The following is a 22,018-nucleotide window of genomic DNA, read 5'->3' as shown; positions in this document are numbered from 1 at the left end:
GTCTAGTATTCCCCACCTCTTGACAGCTGTCATTGTAACAAAATGATCAGTATTATTCAGGTCACCTGTCAGTGGTTTTAATGTTGTGGCTGATTAGCAAAATATATCAACAGCTAATGAATTGATTGCTGTGAAACTTTGCACAGACATTCATGGTTGAATCTTAATGACTAATAATCCCCTGATTTTTCCCGTAGCAGCTACTACTGGCCGGTCAAAGTTTCCTTTTTTACAATTAGACACCTCAGCTATTTAATGGATTTGTATTTTTTGAGCATTTCTGCATTTTTTTTTTTGCTTGCTTTTTCTGCCACCATGAGGTTTATATTTGTAAATTTCAATGAAAAACTGATGCCTGGATTGTCATTCAATTTTGTGCAGACATTTATATTTGCCACCTTTTTTAGGTGATTCTGACAGTTTTTCTCTGGTGACATCATCAGACAGAAACATTTTTATTACTTCACTTCCTTCTTTTGTTGCCAAATATCAGCGAAACCAGATTTCTGTCAGAATTAGTTGTCTCTGTTGGTTACGTAATACTAACACTAGTGAACATTATCATGTCAGCACTTTCATTGTGAGCATGATTCCTAGTTTTGTCAGCAGTAGAAGCTCTGGTTCATGTTGGTGTACCCATGCTGACGATTAGTTAGAAAGCTGAAAATTCCAATTGCTCGGAGTGTAAAATGAATCACATAAAATGTCATTACATTATATGCAAAACATTTTTATTATAGTATAACTACAATGTCAGTTTTTTTTTCTTCAATTTTTCAAAACACTTCAGTTATTAAGATACAGGTAACCACATTTTACACAACATTTTATCACATAGTTTGCAGTTGTTGCATTATGTGAAATTATGACATTGCTAGCTTTTATTTCTTTATTACATAGAGTGTCCGTATGTTTTTTGCATTTTTTTTAACCATTAAATCTTCTACAGTTATGCCATATATACGTATTACATTGTCTTGGTAAATGTGTCCACAAGATAATGGGCAGTTTTTACATTATTAGTCGTTGATTACATTTGCTTCCCAATTAAGTCCATTTATTAGTTTTTAGTAACATTATATGCAGTTACAATGAAACCGCGATTGCAATCATTAAAAAAATTAGTTACATTTTTACATTGCTGAATTAACATTTTTCCATGTTAAAGTTTTTATCAAGACAGTTATGTTTCACATTATGTTTTTCTACAGTATTCTGAAGTTTGGATGTTATTACATTATAATCTTATTAGTTTATTTGTAGTTTTCACATTATATGCAAGTATTACATGATGAGTTATAATTCATTTTTTATTTAGTCATTGGAAGTTTTCATGTGTGGTTATTATGGGTTTGTACAAACTGCTCTCTTGGTAAGCTGAGTCCTAAATGCCTTGCAGAAGATGAAGTAGATGAGTGGGTCCAGGCAGACATTAAGAACTGACACTGCAACGGTCAACTCTGTCAGGTTGTGCAAAACTTTGCTCCATGTACAATTCTTGCTCAGGAATACGTGGAGAAGGCGAACCAGGTGGTACGGGACAAAGCAAAAGCAGAAGACACTGACAAGCACCAACATGTTCCTATGTGACTTTTTCAGCATTGTGGAACTGGAGGACAATGGCTGCTTCTTCTGTGCCAGCAACACCCTGCGAGACGTGCTGTAGTAGAAGAAGAGCAGGGAGATGAGGACAACCAGGAAGATGACTGCGGAACAGCTGTGTGTGAATTTCAAGACCAAGCCGTGTTGGTCATTGTGCAGGAGTTCACAGATCAATGTGTTGGGGATAGAGGTCAAAGGTTTCTGGGTGTGGACTGACAGGATGATGTAGGCGCTCATGAGAGTCAGGAGGAAAACCCAGGTTACAGTGCAGACGATATGAGCAGCCCACACTCTCTGCCGGACGCGAGTTTGCCGAGGACGAACAATCTTCAGATACCTGAAATGTAAGGACATAATTAATAATTTACTGTCACATTTGAAGTTCAGTATTCACCCACTGCTCCAATCAAGTGGAAATGTTTGTCTCTGGCGGAATCAAACACAAGATATGCTTGGACTTCATACATGTGTTCTATGCAGCTTGAGACCCACCAGCTGCAAATTTTGAGGGGAAATCAAGAAAACACGAGCAGTTGCAATTACTTATCACACAAACAAAGGCACATTTCTGCTCAGCCAAGACCCACCTGTTAGCAGCGATGAAGCCCATGAAAAGGATGCTAGCATACATGTTCGTGTAAAAGGCTGTAGCGCCAAAGTTGCAGTGGACCAGGTGGACAGTGGCAGATCTGCTGACATAGTTGGTGATACGCAGAGGGATAGAGAGGCAGAGCAGGAAGTCAGCGGCTGCCAGGTTCTTCAGGTAGACCATAATGGTGCTGGACGCCTGCTGCTGAGCTTGGCAGAAGTAAAACTTCAGAATGAAGCCATTGAGGATAGAACCAATCTAGAGAGAAAAAAACATAAGATTTACAACATTTACAGTCAGAATCTGAGCTGTAAAATGACTGAATTAACATTTTAAAAAATAAAGACTTTTTCCTCTACAAATTACATTTCTTTATAAATTTAAGTGTGAAAAAGAGATTTTTCTTTATTTTAATAAAACATACTTATGTCTACACAAGATAAGAAGTTCTTTTTGAATGAAGAGACTGATGTAACACCAGCTCTTACGGACAGAGTTATAGGTTGTTCATGGCCTTTAAGGTGCTACTTTATGCAGTGTTCTCGTTTACTGTGTGGGGAGTCTTCGTTGTGAAACAGGAAATAAATTAATGAGAACTGAAAATGACTTCACAGGTTCTTACAAAAATCTCCGCTACAGAAAATAACAGAAAACCTTATGATGTCTGTCACAAATGACAAACTCAAAAACGATAACTGCCAGAGTATTTTCACCCGTTTGAAGTGTCTGACAGGAGAGAGCGTGACTAACCGACAAGTTCCACAAGTGCAGCATTAATTATGTATTTTATGTTTCACTCACACAAGGGAGAAGGTATTGTTACCATTACCAACAAAATTAGGGTGAAAGTAATTTCTAGCTCAAAGTGTTGTTGTTTTTTATCTGCCATCATTGTCATTTTTTTTATTGGGATTTTCTGGCTGCATGCAAAGGACTGGTCACTGGAGTCAGGTGAAAAGCAATTTGTTTTAACAAGTGGAACCATGACTAGTATCATTCTTATTAAATAGATAATCACTGACATACCCTGTGTGGAGTGGAACGTGCTGAAGAAGTAGTTTGTGAAACTCACCAGGAACACCAGACCGTAGACCACCATTAAGAAGGGGTAGATGGAGTAGTCTCGACATGGAGCCCAACTGTCAGCTTCTGTCTGGTTTGAACCTGAAGACTGATTGAAGGATGCGGCGTCTTCAATTCCTACTCTGCTGCTCATTTTCCTGGATGACTTGACAAAGATGAAACCAAACTACAGGACAGCATGTACAGCTGACTTTAATTATGAATACAACTGTAGTTTATGTACTATATTTTTTAAGCAATTTTAGCATCAAAACAGTTAAAGTTCATATTAGAGAAGATAAAATACCTGCAGCATTTGCAGGTCCGCAGATGAGAGACTGCTCCCCTTTTAGTGCTTTCCTGTTTGACTTTCACACCTACAGACAACCGCTGTATGAGGAAGAAGAAAAGCCACACATAGACACCCACTGCTGAGAAGCCATTTTAACTTCCTTTCTAGTTGTGATGAACTACCCTCAAATATTGCAAAAGATAGATGTAACTCTTTTGGCTCATCAGCAACTTGAGTACAAACTAAATTGTCTCTGCAAGTTCTGTTATGAGCCTGGGTCATTTTATGTTGAGATGACAGACGTCTCTTTCGTCCCCTCAGCCTGCATGGGTGTTGCCAGGAGGAAATGAAGCCAGAACAGGTGGAGCTACCCGATTGGCGGACGCAGTGGAACTGCAGCTCCAGGATTGAAACAGCAGAAGGAGCAGCCTTTTTAGCCATTTGAATGGATCGAAGGTGATCCAAATCCAGTGGAAAATGGGTGTACTCACACTGCACATCAAAGGTGTAGTGGCACTCTCTGTCTTCAAGGTTCGTTGTACCACCTTTGCAGCTTGTCTAACAACCAGTATTTGAATCACTCGACTGAAAACAAGTCTTCTTTTAAGATGTTTACTTGAAGAACTCAAAAAATACATTTACAGAAAAACTAAAAGGCTCGGCACAGACGGTCAAAAAACTGTGTTGCTTCCATCATCTCCAGCTGCAATCGTAACGTGCATGAAGGCAACACCAAATCACGTATTACGTAGTGGAAGCCAAAATTACGTTGCAAAATAAAACTCTCTTTTTATATTGATTAAGTTATTCATTCTATGAAATATAACAATCATCCTGAATTCCTTAAAATGAAATTAAGCATATTTTAAACAGTTTCAATCTAAATTATGATTTTATATGAATTTCCCATTAACTGGCTCTTACATTACCCGGCCCCTAATTGGTTAGGCTGGAAAACTAAGCAATTATAAACTTAAAACATTAAAGAGCCAAACTACTCAAACTAAAGAATGTCCTCAAATTTCAACTTGTCCCTTTTTTTTGTCCTTCGTTAGTCTTCTGACACAGCTTCTTGAAGCAGGCATAGCTTGTTCACAGGTCGTTCCAGCGTGCTGGTCTTGGTCTTCAATCTCACTCTTCTCACCGTTCCACTATAGTCTGGTAGAGCTTCAACTATCTTCCCCATGACCCAGGAGTTGCGAGGGGAGGAACCGTCCACCAAGAGCACTACATCGCCTACCATGAAGTTTCTTCTAGGCTTCAGCCATTTTTGTCGCTCCTGAAGAAGTGGAATATACTCGCGTGTCCAGCGAGTCCAGAATAAGTCTGCGAGATATTGGACTTGCCTCCATCTTCTTCTTGTGTAGGTGTCATCTTTGCCGAAGATGCCTGGAGGCAGGATTGGCTGCGCCTTCAGAAGCAGTAAATGATTTGGTGTTAAAGGCTCGATATCATTGGCATCATCTGAGACGCTTGTGAGTGGCCTGCCATTGATTATACTTTCGACTTCACACATTACTGTATGGAGACAGTCATCATTCACTGACTGTTCTTTCAGTAAGGAATTGAGGATTCTTCGCACAGTGCGAATTTGCCTTTCCCAAACCCCACCCTGATGGGAGGCAGCTGGGCTGTTGAATATCCATCTTATTCCCTTTGGTTGCAGAGTTCTCTCGATTCTGTCACTGTCCAACTCTTGGACAGCTTTCCTTAGTTCTCGTTCAGCCGCCACAAAATTCATGCCATTGTCTGACCTCATGGTGGTAACTTGACCTCTCCTACATATAAAACGACGAATGGCGTTTATGCAGGAGTCCGTGTCGAGGCTGTCAGCAACTTCGATGTGCACAGCTCGGAGAGTGAGACAGGTGAAAATTACCCCGTATCTTTTGACAGTACCCCGACCCCGTTTTACCTCAAACGGGCCGAAGTAATCAACGCCGGTGTTTGTGAAAGGAGGTTGGTCTGGGAGGAGGCGATCTTCAGGTAAGCTCGCCATCTTTTGCTCACCAACTTTGCCAGTCATCCTACGGCACACTGTGCATTGATGGATGATTTTCCTGATTGCAGAACTGGCTTGTGGAATCCAATATTTCTGTCTCGTTTTTGCCAACACATAATTGCGTCCACAGTGGCCTGTTCTTAGATGTATGTCCCTCAAGATCAAGGTGGCAACTTTGCTATGTTTGGAAAGAATTGCTGGATGTTTGGCACTTTCTGGCATAGCAGACTTGTTAAGTCTTCCCCCTACTCTTAAGGTGTCATCTTGGAGAATCGGATCCAGTTTACACAGCACACTGTTGCGACTGAGTTGACTTCCTTTTCTCAGGACCTTGATTTCCGCCTCAAAGTGCTGTCTTTGACTGAACTGTATTATATGTGCTTCAGCAGCATCCAGATCATCCAAGGTGAGTGATGTCTTTACGGTTTGAGATTTCTTCATATGTTGTTCTAGCATTTTTCTTTGCTTTTCAGGGTCGTTTTCGGTTTGCCTGATTGTTCTTAACGTCTCTTTGCGTTCTTCTTTACGTTTCTTCAGAGCATTCTTTACTTTTACAATCCAAGCCACTGATCGTTTCAATTTGTTCCAATCAGAGTAATAGGTAAGTAGCTGGTTCATTGGTGCCACACTTTCTTCCACTTTGACTGTGTGAACAGCGACTGTGTTCTTGACCTCCGGGTCCTCTTCAAGGCTTTCCTTCCTTCGCACAGGCTGTTCCGGCCAGTCCTTTTCATTCAGCAGAAAGTCTGGTTCTCTTATCCATATTCCTCCTTCGACTAAACTCTTTGCCTTCAGGCCTCTGCTGGCTTGATCTGCAGGATTTTCATGTGTTCTGACATACATCCATTGCAAGGGCTTGGTTGCTTCTCGGATCAAAGATACTCTGTTAGCAACAAAAGTTTTGAAACGTGCTGTTTCACTGTCGATGTATCTGAGCACCGTAGTGCTGTCTGTCCAGAAGACAGATTGTTGCAATGGAATTTGCAGTTCTTGGTGCAACATCTTGTCGACCTTCACTGCGACAACCGCTGCGGTCAACTCAAGCCTAGGGATCGTGACTCGCTTCAGTGGGGACACTCTTGATTTTCCCAGGAGGAAAGCACAGTGTTTCTCGCCACGCTCATTCTCTAGCAGCAGGTAAGACACAGTGCCGTAGGCGTGCTCTGAGGCATCCGAAAAATGATGCAACTGTGCTGCAGTAGTGCATCCAAAGTTGGTGGGTTTCAAACATCTACTCACATGGAAGTTGGAAAGGTAAGTAACCTCTTTGAGCCATCTACTCCACTCTTCAACGCGCTTTCCATCAGTGTTTTCATCCCAACTAAGATGTTCTTTGCAGAGATCCTTCAACAAAAGCTTAGCAGGCAAGATAACCGGTGCCAGAAAGCCCAGCGGATCGTAAATGGAATTAACGATCGACAAGATGCCTCTTCTGGTCACCGGCCTGTCTTGCAGCTTGATTTTGTACGTGAAAGTATCCAATTCTGTGTCCCACTGCACCTCGAGTGTCCTTTCCACTGGTAAAGTGTCGCGTCGCAAATCCAGGTCTCGGACTTCAGTGGCTCTGTGCTCTGTAGGGATTGACATTAACACCTTTCTGCAGTTGCTCATCCACTTCGTTAAGGTGAACCCTCCACTGCTGCATAAATCTTGAAGATCCTTGACCAGTTTCACTGTGTCATCCTCTGTGGCTACACTTTTCAGGCAGTCATCCACATAGAAATTGCGCAGGACTGTCTGAACCGCGTCTGGAGATGCAGTGTCTCTGTGATCCTCCGCAGTCCTTCTCAGTGCATACGATGCTACACTTGGAGAAGAAGTGGCTCCAAAAAGGTGTACTGCCATCCGGAATTCCTCCATGGGCTCATCCAATCTGCCGTTGGGCCACCAAAGAAAACGGAGTAAGTCTGCATCATGTTCTGGCACCTTAACCTGATAAAACATTGATTCAATGTCTGCCATTACTGCTACAGGCCCCTCTCGGAATCTGAGGAGGACACCAACTAACGTGTTGGTCAAGTTGGGCCCCTGGAGCAACTCACTGTTCAGACACCGATCTTGATAGGAGGATGTGCAGTCAAATACCACCCGAAGCTTCTTTTTCTTTGGGTGGTAGACTCCATGGTGCGGTATATAGAACACCCTGTTGTCCTCTCGGGTCAGTTGGTGCGTTGGAACCCGGACCGCATAGCCCTTGGTGATGATTGCTTCCATGAAGTCCTTGTAATCTTCGAAGAACTCAGGATTCTTCTTGAATTTCCTGAGCAATGACGCTATGCGTTGCTCTGCTACACAACGATTGTTAGGCATTTGGAGTTTCTCATTCCTGAGTGGCAAACCAATACAGTAATGCCCATTCTCAAAAACTGTTGTCTTTCCCACAAATCGCAAGAACTGTTTGTCTTCCTGAGACCTCTCTTCCTTGTCATCATAGTTGCGTTCCGGGAAGTCAGCGTTGTACTGTTGGACCAACAGGTTCTCGATCTCCTCCAATGAAATTCTGTTCATGGACGTATGAGGTGACTCATTCTCAATTTCATTTTTTCTTATAGGTCCATTCACAACCCATCCAATAACTGTTTTGACGGCATAAGGGCCTCCATCTTGGCTGTTAATGATGCGCCAGGGCTCCATTGCTTTTGAACAGTTAGCACCAATAAGTAGGCCTACATCAGCTTCTATCTCTGGCAAGCTTACTTCCTGAAGATAACGCCACTGTTGGATATCTGACTGCTTGGGAATGTTTCCAGCATGAACAGGTATGCTACTGTGCGTAAACACCTTGGGCAACTCAACATACATACTGTCCTCCAACCCACACACTTCAAGCTCTGATAAAACAAAACTGTTCATGAGCTTCTGTTTTTTCGGTGCATCTTGACCCATAGTGCTGAGAAGTATCCTTGTTGGTTTCCCTTTCACATTCAGTTTCTTTTGCAAGTCTTCCGTGCAGAATGTTGCCGTGCTCCCTGGGTCCAGAAAGGCGTATGTATCTACATACCGCTCACTATTCTTCGACTTGACCTTCACCGGTACTATCGACAGCACACATTCAGCTTCTCCGGCCCCTGTGAGGCCGCAAGACTCTTGTGAGATGGGAACCTCAGCTGGTAGCTCCTCTTTAGGACTAGAACCATCATTCTTTCCTTGTGAGGCGGGACTTTCATCCTTCTGTTTGTGCAGAATGTCAGGGTGCTTAAGTCCACATTCTTTGCATTCCACCTTTCGTTTACATGCTTTGCTGAGATGGCCAGGAATCAAACATGCAAAACATAGACCCTTCGATTTCAGAAATTCCAATCGGTCTTGATGGGGTTGACCTTTGATCTTACTGCATGAGGCAAGAGCGTGAGACTGCTGACAGTACAAACACGGTTTATCAAAGGCGTTCACCGCTTTACCACCGCTGACAGGTTTGACCTTGGCAGGCCTTTCTTGAGGCTCTTTAGCTTCGGGAACAACATTGGTTGCAAAACTGCTTCCACGAACCTCCTTCCTTGCAGGCTGTTTTCCTTTTTGGTTCGTCTTTATGGGTGTGGTTGAGCGGACATCTGAGATATCACCAAAAAGCGGATCTATCGCGATCTTAGCTTGGCGATCTATGAAGTTCACCAAATCCGTAAATTTGGCCCTGTGACCACGTCGCTCCCTGAGGTCGAAAGCTTCTGTTCGCCAACGTTCTCTCATTTTGTAGGGCAGCTTGGATATCAGTGAGCGCAGATTGGTGGGATTATCCATCTCTTCTAAAAACTCAATGTCTTCCATAGAGTTACGACATCCTATCAGAAACATTGCATAAGCATTTAATGCTTTCCCATCATCTGCTTTCACTTGTGGCCATTTCAGTGCTTTCTCCATGTAGGCACTGGCAATTCGAAGCTCATCTCCGTAATGCTTATGCAGAAGACGCTTTGCTTCTTTATAGCCCCTGCTTGGTGCCATATGAGCGCAACTACGCACGAGTTCTTGGGGCTCACCATCTGTAAACTGTTCCAAGAAATATAGTTTATCTTGGTCATTGTCTGTTTTCTGCCCTATGGCATGTTCAAATGCTCTCAAAAAAGACTTGAGCTGGAGTGCTTCACCTTTGAACACAGAAATGTCCTTTGTCGGTAGTTGTGAAAGCTGCTGTTGCTTTACGAGCAATTCAGTAATTACGTTCTGTCTTTGCATGACTGACACAATGTCATCACCTGTTTGTGTTCTAGGACTCTGGTTCAAGACTGGCTGAGATAATTGTGGTAATTGTGAGTGCTGCACTTGTCTTGGTGCTTGAACATTTGTTGTAGCAGGCTGCGGTAGCGACATGCTAACTCTTTCTTTCTTTATGTTCCCACTTACTGATTTTCGCACTGACACATGACTACTTCTGCCATCTTCCAACGTTTCATACTCTTTAAGCACTTGAATCTTTGCTTGGCTTTCAGCTAATGCAGTCTCCAATTCTAATTCTTCTTTTTCAGCTCTAATTCGAATTTCTTGAAATTCAAGCTGTTGTTTTTTCTTCAGCGCAGCCGCGCGTTTCAGTAGAGCTGCATGTTCTGCTTCCTGACGAGCACGAGTGGATGATACACGTGATGTGTTGGAGGTGTTACTTACATGAGAGTGAGCCTTTTCAACATTGCTGACCCCTATCTGTGAAACACTGTCACTGGGCAAAACAGCATCTTGTTCATTTGTCACTTGTTCAGTAGGTTCCTCTAACTGCAAGTTTTCCTCCTCTGTGGAACCATGCACTTCTGCCAGCCATCTTTTAATTGCTTTCATGAAGCCTGTTATCTGATCCATTTTAGGCTCATACCAACTATTTTGGTCAAGAATTTTTTCATCTTCAGACAACAGACTGCAAACTTCACTATTGAACCTATTGAATTCGTTTAGAGACTGTGCAAAATCACACTCCATCTTAAGCTGTACATTTTCCACATTTTGAGTGTCACACTTCAGTGCCTCTATCACTTTAATTTGGCTGGTTAGAGTTGCTAAAGTTCGTTTCCTCAACGCTATGAACCGTTGTAATTTTTCCTCCATGCCCTTCTGGGTTAACTTGCGTGCTCTCCCCTGTTCCAATCCATCCCTGCCACACGTGTCATCTCCATCAGCCATCCTATATTGCGGAGTTAATGTGCAGTATGCAGGCACAGAGTTTAAAGCACTTACTTCAAAGTTGCCTTTCTTCTATAACTGTGTGCAAACAACTGTCCAACATCACAAAGAGCTCCACATGACCGAATCCAGTACTGACATGCACACGTGTTGCCTCAGGAGATTAAACTGGATCCACGGAATTTTACCGATAGGTTTTTACTTTCGGTTTCGTCCGAACTCCTTCACTCATCAGTGTAGCGTCTTTTCATCATAATATCCAAAGATAAAGAAGCCTTTTCGTTACCCTTTCCAGGTGAATTCCAAAGAGTTATCCTTTTTAGTCCCAATTCCTCTCGGCGAGGCACAAGCTTCTTTTCTCCTCAGCCGCGTTATCCAGTTATTCCATGCAGTGAGGCTCCGTTAGCAGTTTTTTGACTTATGTAGTGGCACTCTCTGTCTTCAAGGTTCGTTGTACCACCTTTGCAGCTTGTCTAACAACCAGTATTTGAATCACTCGACTGAAAACAAGTCTTCTTTTAAGATGTTTACTTGAAGAACTCAAAAAATACATTTACAGAAAAACTAAAAGGCTCGGCACAGACGGTCAAAAAACTGTGTTGCTTCCATCATCTCCAGCTGCAATCGTAACGTGCATGAAGGCAACACCAAATCACGTATTACGTAGTGGAAGCCAAAATTACGTTGCAAAATAAAACTCTCTTTTTATATTGATTAAGTTATTCATTCTATGAAATATAACAATCATCCTGAATTCCTTAAAATGAAATTAAGCATATTTTAAACAGTTTCAATCTAAATTATGATTTTATATGAATTTCCCATTAACTGGCTCTTACAAAAGGGTTAAACTGAAGGATGGCTATGAGCAGCATTGTGCGGATAGGGTATCAGAAACCGTGTGATCTTGCTGAAAGAGATCTTGTCATTAGTCTACTTAGAAGCAAATTCGTAAATAGCACTTAAACATTTGAGCACCAGCAGCCGTAGACTGAGCATCCCTTTGTTTTCTCCGGTTTCTGTTTAAGAGTATAGCATAGAAGTCTGGCTTTTGTTTGATCTTTATTTTTCTTTGGATGAGGAAAGTTTTAGGGTGTCATTTTATTTCAACACTTCATCTTACTGGTCTTCTGCTGGTCTTCCTTGAGAGTGGGAACAGTGGTGGGGTCAACACATGTTATGTCCACTGAATAGATGGAAATCCACATGAAGCGGTGTGCATGTTCATGATGGTGATGACGCTGAATCCTTGCAGTTTGCCATGCCTCAAATGTGAGACATCGTACTGCAAGACATGCATAAAGAAATTCAGCAATCGCATCTGTGTTTTCATTGTCCGTCAATACAGAAAGCTGGCAAACAAAGATGAGGGTTGAAGAGAACATTGAACCATCAGTTGAAGAGCTAACAGTACTGCAGATGTAGCGTCAGTGTTGTCTCATGAACAACATGTGTTTATAACTGTAAGTGGGGTGTTGTAGAAATGTCGTTTGTACTTGGATGAGTTGTATTTGTAATGTAACCATCGTCAACAAGTCCGGGCATGACTGCTTGCACATAGTAGACCTGACTGTGAATATGTTTTGTTATGATATGTGATTCTGTTTTGACCAGTATGAAGCACCAAGTTCTAATAATGCCTCTCTCTCCATGAGAAAAGCAAAGCTGTGCTGTTTGAAGGACAGATACTATTATAAGTTTGCATTTGTTGTTGGAATCTTGGTCAGACCTCTGAACATGACCCTGTTTATCGGAGCTCTGCGCTTTCATCTGGTATATTCACTCTGAATTTCACTTTTTTATGAGCAACTAGTTGTCAGGATTCTGTCCTATTGCTGCCTCTTTGTTCCTTTTTCCACCTTTAGTTTGAATTTAACCTTTTTGATTCTGTTTGTTGCTTTAATCTAAGTCTGTTGGTTCCCTCAGTGTTGTTGCCCTTTAGTGTGTGTTTTTGGCTTGTCTCTCTGTCTCCCTCTGGCTGTGTTTTCACCTTCTGTCTCTCTTCCACTCGCTCATCCCCTGGCTCTGTCATCTCATTAGCTCATCACCCTCACCTGTTGCAATCAGTTCAATGCAACCCACCTGGTTTCCTTCCCTGTTATTTAAGCTCTGCCATTCCCCTCAGTCTTCGCTAGTGCATAGTTGGATATCCATACAGTTCTATCTTCACTCCCCACTTACCCTCCACCGCTGGATTATATCAGTTGTTGGACTTTGTCATTTTTCACCCTCTTCTAGATTAACCTCTTTTGAACTCGACTTGTTTGGACCCTCGTTTGCTCTTGTGTTTGTCGTTCATTCTCCTTGTGTAAGTACCTTTTAGTCTAGCCGTTTTTGCCTTTGTTTAAGTTTAGTTTTTTTGTCGTTTAGCTGCTGTTAAGTTTTGTTTTGTCCACTTCAGTCTCGTTTTCTGTTGCAATAGGTTTTTGATTTTGTTAATAAATTATTTTAATAATGCCTAGTGTTTTGTCAGTGATGTCTGGGTTCTCCACATCCACCATTCCTAACATTAGTTGAGTAGTACTCTCTGGGAAAATGAGATTAGCAGTCGAAACTCCATCGGTACGGCTAACTTACAGTTTCACATGAACTTCAAACCTTTTTGGAATCTATTTCTGAACATGTCCCCCCCCCCTTTGTTCTTGTCTTTTCCGTCCTTGAAACGTATACCAGGAAATCTGTATGCAAATAAAACCGCTCATGACTGCTAAACCAAAACATTTTCGGAGACCATAAATCAACAGTATGACTTTAGAGTCTCCAAGCCCCATAACGATAATAACAAGCTAATTAACTTTATGACTCCATGATAAAAATGGTCCCCATCACATGCTTCCACAGACATGCCCTGCAGGGATTGTTTAAAACTGCTCCTTTCCTCACCATGATCCATTTCAACAGACTGACCTGAGCAGGAAAAATGCTGCAAAATCTTTTATCTTTATAATGTCCAACTATTTATTTTGGTAATGTGAAGATAATAAAAATGTCTGTTAATTTAGAATTCCTGACTTATAACACTTTATCTTATAAACCCTTTGGGTAATATTTAAAATGTAAGTGATCTGTGTGAAAAAATGTAAAAATAAAACAAAAACATACAATTCTTGTGATCTAATGCTGTTTAGTTTTATCGTGTGCATGTTATTTAAGAACACAAGATGTTTTTGATAACCAGCAGCAGTTAGTGATGCTGTTGTTGGAGTAACTGTAGTAGCAAGAACAGAATTGTGTATTAGAGCAGCTGTTTACCAAATATACTTAAAAATCTGCCAAACTTAAAATATATAACACAACTGAGAACACAGGTGTTCTGTTTCATCCTAAAAAACGCTGTGTTCAATTTACTCTAAATGCAAGCCTGAAAGCTGACCTACAATATTTAAGCATTTTAGTTTGCCTTTGTAGCTTCAATCCTTGAATAATGTCAAATAAACTCATTGCAACTGAATTAAAGCATGTCATTGTTTCTGCTGTTGACTTCATAGTGGCATTAGGTATTGTTAGCTACATATTAACATGCACTCCTGGTTCCAGGGAGCCCGTATCATCTGTTTGCAGACTTCAGACCTGTGAACTCGCTGTAAACAAACAGCAACAGTGAATTTCTATCAAATTCTCCAACACATACAAAGACTGTATATTTTGGAGTTTTTTAAAGCATTTCGTTTAAATGAGCCTGATTGAACACTTGGTGCTCCAGGAAAGTTAGACTGTTAACAACCCCATCACTGCTGCAAGACAGACATCCACATTCCTTCACGGAAAACCCAAATGTTTGTGGTTGTTGTCGGCACCCAGTGATGCAAATGGGTAGTTTTTACTTATTGTACTTTAAGCTACAACGTGGCATCACGGTTGCACCCACACAATGAAACTTTAAAAAGAAAAGTAAAGCAGTGGGAGCTAAGTTGGTGAAAGAGCATGCAAGGCTGGTGTGGGCAGACAGATAACACAACTACTGACTCCAAGCCCCGTTGTATCAACACTCAGTAGGGTCAGTACATATAAAAATGGATCTGTCTCATGTTTGATTGCATTCTGGGCACATAAACAATCAATTTAGTGCATGTCATTTCACTCAGAACACAATTATTCGGAGTGGTATCTATCTGCACAGACACTAGTTGGGGAAATGGGGGGGGGGGGGACATTTGCATATCACAGAAAATTTGAGATATCCACTGCTGAATACTTCAGACATCCAAAGAAATAGAAATTGGGAAGAAAAAATGAATTAACTTCTACTCAACTTCCTCATCTACTTTTAAGAAAGAAAGAGAAAAATGTTGAAAAATCAATGATGATGATGCCCTGTAGATGCGATAATCTCTTTCTTGTCGTTCAGGAGACATTACTCATCGCTCTGCTGGTTCTTGAGGCCTCCAGCTCCAATTTTCACCTGCTTATCGACTACAATGACATCTATTGCCATGACAACACCAGTCCCAGTGGCATTACACCATCTACCCAGGAGGTCTGACTACACTCCTGCATGTCTACTGAGACACGGACACGAATGGAGGGAGATGGACTGTCAGTACTAAATATTTTATCTCAGTAGTTTCCTTGAATCATAAGTAATAATTGCAATTTTGAGGTTGTTGTCATTCTGCACAATGAATTTGGGATCAATGAGATGCCTCCCATCCATCACTTCATCAGCATTGCATGAAGGATGAGAATCTACACATCTGAAGCATGTGAATACCAGCACCTCAAAGCTGGGATAACCGTTACCCCCAGGGTTTAGTCTTCATGCTAAGCTAATCAGGTCCCAGCTCAAATTAGCTTAACATAGACATGAAAGAAACATCAATCCATCCATTATCTATACACAGCTTAATCCTTATTAGGGCCACAGGGGGCTGGAGTCTATCCCAGATGACTTAAGGTGAAGGTGGGGGACACCCAGGACAGGTCAGTCTATCACAGGGCTACACAGAGACAAACAATCACCCTCACATTCACAATTTAAAGTTATCAGTTAACGTGTTTTTGAACTGTGGAAGGAAGCTGAGGCACCCAGAGGAAACCCACACTTGCACAAGGAGAACAACTCCATACAGAAAGATCCCAGCCCCAGGCCGGAGCATGAATCTCGGATCTTCTAGCTGAAAGGTGACGGTGCTAACCAACGATCCACTGTGCAGCCCTTATTTCTATGTTTGTTGTGTGTAACATAGTTCCTTCTATGTATGATTGATTGTCAGTGTGACCCAGTGATAATCATCATTAAACCCCAAAAATATCACTAAAAGTTGACAAGACTTCTTATGTCATGTAACGTCCTGTTAGACGAATCTATAGTATTGCACATCATTAAACTCTGAACCCGTCTCTCTGCTTCTTGAGGGTCGATGGGACTGAAATAAAGTCTAAACTTTCACAAGGAAAGGCTGAAATAAAATACGTATTCAGCTTGAAAAAAGTAAAAAAAAAATATCATCAGCTAAACTCCCATAAATGTGAGGCTGTTCTCCAAGCTAATGGCTTTCACAAAATGTCTACAAATGTTCAAATGTTTGCAAAAAGTGATGTGTCCGTCATCAACACAGATGACCAGCCTTCTTTGTCAGCTCTGGGAAACAATATTATGTGTGTTAACAGCAAAACAATAGAAGATCCTGTCCACATCTGATTTAAATGGACAAGTGTACAACAAATGTCTTGTTTTCATAGTTTTTTGTATTAAAATAACATGCCAGTTTATCGATCATGTGCTCATACACCAAATAATAAACCCACAATAACATCCACACCTCTTGGGTAGATTGGATGTTTATTTATAGAGTCAGTTTTTTGTGTTTTATTAATCAAAGCATATTCAGTCAAGAAAATAATCCATTAGCATTATGGTATCACACAGCAGCAGTCTTGTGTGAATACCATTTCTTAGTTGAAACCCAGTTCACATTGTTCTTGTATGAATTACTAGGGGACGGTTTGTCTACGAAAAAGACCACAATCTGAGGAGTGGAAACTGCTCAGTAATATCTAGGGGGATTCTGGTAAGTTGCCTGCCACTATGTTAACCCCTCTGGCATGTATGGTTATGTTTCACCCCGCTCGCTTCTCAGACAAAACTAAATGAACCAAGGTTGTTATTGGGCGAAACTAACAAAAACTGCACAAACAACCAGAAAACGGGTTCTGTGGTCTAAAAGAGGGTAGCGTGTGGGTGAATACCACTATTCTTCACTAAATCTACTTAGGTGGGAGACCAACTAAAAACTAAAACCCCTTTAAAGAAAACCATTTCCCCAAACAAAAGCAAGGAAGTGCTGGGTTCTGTGCACTGACACAACAAAGACAATTAGGTTTCCAGAAGAAGGCCGACTGATAGTGTCAAACCTTCCAGGTCACTCACTCACTCACTCACTCACTCACTCACTCACTCACTCACTCACTCACTCACTCACTCACTCACTCACTCACTCACTCACTCACTCACTCACTCACCCACCAACCACCACCCACCTCCCACCTGAGCTGTTGGGAGATCCCTCCTTAAATCCCCGCCCAGCTGATTGGTAACAGCACACAGGTGCAGCAGATTGAGCCTGATGTGAGAGCCACGCTGTGAACTTTCCAAGTCCACAACAAGCTGTAGATTAACGAGACTGCGGACAATTAGGACGTCTGTAGCACCTGGGTTCCTTCTACTGAATTTCCCTACCAACAATATGCACAGTAAAAGAACAGAATGTTCTTTTTCCCTTTTTCTTATTAATTTCTTGTTTCAAAAATACAATCAGTCAGAATATTTTCATTATACATGGAAATACATTATTCTTTCATATAACCTGATGTTCATTTTTACTTTATTCTGCCTCTTTCTTTGTCGTATTTTGTAAAATGCTTTGTGGTTATTTCTTCTCCGAAGTCTTATGTAAATTAAACTAACTGTTTTAATTTAGTAATGTTGTTAGAAGTAGTCAGAATAATTGTTGTTGTAGCAGCACTAATAACTACAGCTATTGGTAGATTTTTTTTATAGGCATAAGTACCAAATCTGACAGTATTGAAACTGTATTGTGTGTTATTCTAGAGGGAATAGAGTGGATTTATTTATTGTCTCATCTCCGGATAAATAAAACAAATTTCATTGTTTTAGTTCGGTGCTTTGAGGTAAAATGCTAACGTCAGCATGTTAAAAATGCTCCCAAACATGTTGATTATTAGCAGGCGTAAAGTTTACTGTGTTTGCCATCTTTATTTAAATAAGATTAGATTCAACTTTATATTTGTTTAGATTCAGCTTTATTGTCACTGCACAGAGTACAAATACAAAGACAACAAAATGCAGTAGCATCTCAGCCTGCTAAGATTTGCTAATTAGCACCAAATGGAATGTCATTAGTTTTGCAGGAATTCGGTCTCAAATCAAGGTATTAAACAAAATAAGACTTGAGAATGGCGTTACAGATCAGTCGGAAGTTCTGGAATCTGAAAAAAAGTCATATCTCAGGTATATTTTTTCTCCCAGTCTGCTCAGTATTGGTTGTGAAACGACACTCGAAACAACAAATATTAACCAGCCATTGGTGCAAGATGAAAGGTCAGGGTGTCACTAAAGTCAGTAGGTTTCACCACACACATTTAGAGATATTTCACATTATTGGGGAAACTTTCAGTTTCTGGAGATGTTGCACAAAAGACTGACTCTGCAAAAGTTAAATGTGACACAAACTCCACAAGCATGAGAAATCGAGAAGGCAGAAGTCTGAATGCTGAAGGCACTGACACATTTAAAGCATAGACAGACTTTCTCTCCAGTATTCATGTTCATAACTGACAGGCTGCGTGTTCACCAGACACACGGGGTCACTCTTGTGCTGCAAACGTCATTAGGGTTCATGTTTGGTTCAAAATGCATGATTGACGGTAGGATAACTTTGTAAACCCCCATCACTCACGCCTCTCAGACGTCTGCATCACCCTTTAGGTGTGGAAACGTGTCAACAGGTAAGTGTGGTGGTGGTGTTGGATGAACAGGGAGACGTGTGTTTGCTGCTGGAGCTACAGTTCATATTACAAGTCAGTACCTTTTTATTAGGTTGTTACATATAAAGTTTGTATCACATGACCACATTACATAAGTTAATGGTTCAGTATCTAGAAGGATTAAAACGGTCCATGTCACAAAACTACATATGTGCAACAAGAACCCAAATGACTTGTTATGTGAAGTTATATTGGTATTTACTAAATATTGTATTTCATTACATTCATCAAAAAATGTATACTTTTTTGTTGTGGTCAAAAACCACAAAATAATTAATTACATTACCTTGACAGTTGACAGATTTTTAGTGATGGAAGAGCTACACTCAAAAAGACAATTTTTGGACCAAAAGATATAAATTCATTTAATTGTTAGCATGCAACTGAATTAAGTTAATATAATTTAAGGTAAGAAGTAAAATTAATGCAACTGGTTCAAATTAGGGTAACTTAAATTATTAAAATTTCTCTAATGCATAGTTACTCCGTCAAGGAACGTGGCGGAGTTACATGATCGGCGTACGTCTGTTGGTCTGTCTGTACTCAAAAATGTAATAACAGATTTGGATGAAATTTTCACTGAAGGTCAGAAATGACACAAGGACCACCTGAATAGATTTTGACAGTGATGCAGCTTATAGTCTGGATCGATGGATTTGTTAAAGATTTCTGTATCTTTGAGAGAAAGCGGCACCTCGTCATGGTAACCATGACAACAAGTGAACACTACATCAGCTGCCTGCTGACGAACACATGACTGTGATCCTACTGCAAATCCACTGCTAAGGACGTATTGGGTCTTATCCCTCGGAAATCATACAACAACTGAGCATCCTTGGTACTTAGTACTGTACTCTGGGTGCTTTTCTTGTTTGTATTGCTGCAACTTAATTTTAAAACATAGAATATGATATATGATTTTGAACAAATGATGACGATTTTAGACTCATTGTTCTCTCCGTTTTTAAATTCTGTAATCCTAGTCAAAGAAAACTGCAGCTGTTTGAAGCTAAAATGTGGACATCATGATGCTAAAGGAGCAGTAAACCTAATTTTCAAGCTTTTGTTGAATTTAGAACACTAACTCAAAGGGTAAAGTGTAATTTCAAATAATAAACTCCACAAAAGAAAACTGCCACCCCTCCAAAGTAAAAATATAAATGAGACTAGATGGGACAAGCATCCCACAGAAGTATGAAGAATTCTGCAGGTCCATATTAAGGATTAAACTAAAAACACCAACCATCCATTATCTACAGCGCTTAATCCTCAATAGGTTCACGGCGGGCTGGAGTCTATCCCAGCTGACTTATGGTCACCAGTCTATCACAGGGCTACACATAGAGACAATCACATTCACATCTATGGGTCACCAGTTTACCTGAGCATGTTTTAGGACTGTGGGACAAACCAACCACCACATGCAAAGTAGAATTAGTCTGTTTCACATTGATGTGAACATTTAAAATCTCAGACAAAGTTGCCAAGACACACTGAATTTTCAGGTATTGAACAGACAACATGCTGAACCCAGTAGAAAGTCCGTTCTGTCTGCTGGTCCGAACTAACACCTGACACTGATCCACCTCAAACAAATGTTGTTGATACCTGGCCTTAAAGCATGAATATAAATCAGTGAAATATCTCTTTAGTGTTACAGATGCAAAGCAGGAGCAGCTCCTGGTCACAGCCTAACCACAGAGAGAGGATGACACAAGAAGTCACTGATAGTGACAGAAGAAAGACCGAGAAGCGATTCCTCTTAAAACACCACAAAGATAATGGTATAAGACAGAAATACTTTAAAAGCCTGACTCTTTAAACCCAAATGTCACAGCCAAACAACAATGAAAAGCAATTGATTCTGTCAGGAGAGGGACACGTCGAACTCTGCTGCACAATATGTGACTGCATGTCACAAGCTGAGGGACACGTTATTCAAACATCACTGAATAGGACAATTATCTTGACAATATGACACACACATTCACTGTTTTTGTTCCCATTCTCTTCTTCTTTTTATCCTCCTTTTCATTTTCTATTTTACTTAATCAGCCATATTTTCTTTTCTCTTTATTGCTTTCACCTAATTTTTAAAATTATATCATCCTGATGCTCCGGCAATATTGTTGCATTTGCTTTTCGTTTTTCCTGAAGTTGTTCTTCATAATTAATAATAATATAAGGTCCAAGCCTTAATATTTAATTTAGCCAGGTTAATTACCATAACTATGAATACAATAGGCCTAATATTTTAATTTGCCTAATCTACTTCAATACGGCTGTATGGTTTTAGCCTTAATATTTCAATTAATCAGGTTAATCTCCATAATTGATAATACTGTATGGTCTTAGCCTTACTAAGGCTAATCTAAATGGTTGTATTTATATAGTGTTTTTATCCAAAGCGCTTTACATGATACATCACATTCACACACTGATGGCAGAAGCTGCCACACAAGGCACTAACCATGACCCACCAGGAGCAATTAGGGCTTAGGCGTCTTGCTCAGGGACACCTTGACTTAGGCTCAATGGACCAAGGTTCGAACCAGCAACCTTCCAGTTACAAGACCACCACTCTACCCACTGAGCCATACTACCCACATTTAGTACAACTATTTATATCAGTCATGTTAATCTCTTTAATTAATGACACTGTATGGTCTTAGCCTTATTTTTTATTTATTAGGTTCATCTCCATAAACAATAATACTGTAGGGTCTTAGCCTTTATTTTTATGTTAGGTTAATCTCTTTAATTAATAAAACAGTACGGTCTTAGCAATAATGTTCAAATTAATCACAGTGAGTATTATAATCAGTGATACTGTATGGTTTTAATATTAATATTTACTATAATTAGGCTAATCTCCATAATTAATAGTGCTGTCAGGACTTAGCTTAGTCAGGTTAATTTCTTTCTTAAAAAGACAGTAAGGTCTTGCATTAGTATACAAATTGTTGAGTTTTTCTATAATCAATGATACTGATCTTAGCCTCACTTTTTTTTAAATTAATTAGGCTAATCTAATAATAACACTGTAGGGTTTTATCATTAAGACTCGAATTAGACTTGAATTAGTCAGGTTAATCACTATAATCAATTATTCTGTTAATTATTCCTAGCCCTGATATTTGAATTAGTCGGGTTAAGCCCCATTACTGATGTTGTATCTTAGCCTTAATATTAATTCTAATCAGGTAAAGTTGTATTTCATATAATTTTCGTTGGGTTTTATTCTTGATGTGTGAATTACTCAGGTAAATCCACACCATAAACAAGTAGTTAAGCTTGTTACGTTGAATCTTTTAACTTTTGTGTGCATGTTAAATTAAAAATGAAGAGTAATCAGTAG

At 40.3% G+C, this 22,018-nt stretch overlaps 1 protein-coding gene across 3 annotated transcripts; it reads right to left on the bottom strand.

Moving 5' to 3' along the window:
• Positions 1 to 697: 697 nt before the first annotated feature.
• Positions 698 to 3,674, bottom strand: LOC110954004 (P2Y purinoceptor 14-like). Of its 3 annotated transcripts, XM_022198261.2 has the most exons (4): positions 3,561 to 3,629; positions 3,264 to 3,419; positions 2,190 to 2,449; positions 698 to 1,939 (listed from the first exon to the last, which is right to left on the bottom strand). In XM_022198261.2, exons 1-4 carry the CDS (start codon positions 3,567 to 3,569, stop codon positions 1,345 to 1,347), a joined length of 1,020 nt encoding a protein of 339 aa, XP_022053953.1. In that variant the 5' UTR covers positions 3,570 to 3,629; the 3' UTR covers positions 698 to 1,344. The 3 variants fall into 3 exon arrangements, with proteins under 3 accessions (XP_022053953.1, XP_051801510.1, XP_051801511.1); XM_051945550.1 differs by having other exon boundaries at positions 3,264 to 3,674; XM_051945551.1 differs by lacking the exon at positions 698 to 1,939 and having other exon boundaries at positions 1,957 to 2,449.
• Between the last annotated feature and the right edge of the window lie 18,344 nt (positions 3,675 to 22,018).

The sequence above is a fragment of the Acanthochromis polyacanthus genome, chromosome 3, assembly GCF_021347895.1.
Source record: "Acanthochromis polyacanthus isolate Apoly-LR-REF ecotype Palm Island chromosome 3, KAUST_Apoly_ChrSc, whole genome shotgun sequence".
Taxonomy (NCBI): Eukaryota; Metazoa; Chordata; class Actinopteri; family Pomacentridae; genus Acanthochromis; species Acanthochromis polyacanthus.
This window is presented reverse-complemented; position numbering and strand designations above follow the sequence as displayed.

Coding starts and splice junctions, on each gene's coding strand:
- LOC110954004 (XM_022198261.2), bottom strand. Junction 2,450..3,263: donor TCTACGGTCTGGTGTTCCTG/GTGAGTTTCACA, acceptor TTTTCTCTCTAG/ATTGGTTCTATCCTCAATGG. Junction 1,940..2,189: donor GGCTTCATCGCTGCTAACAG/GTGGGTCTTGGC, acceptor CTTACATTTCAG/GTATCTGAAGATTGTTCGTC.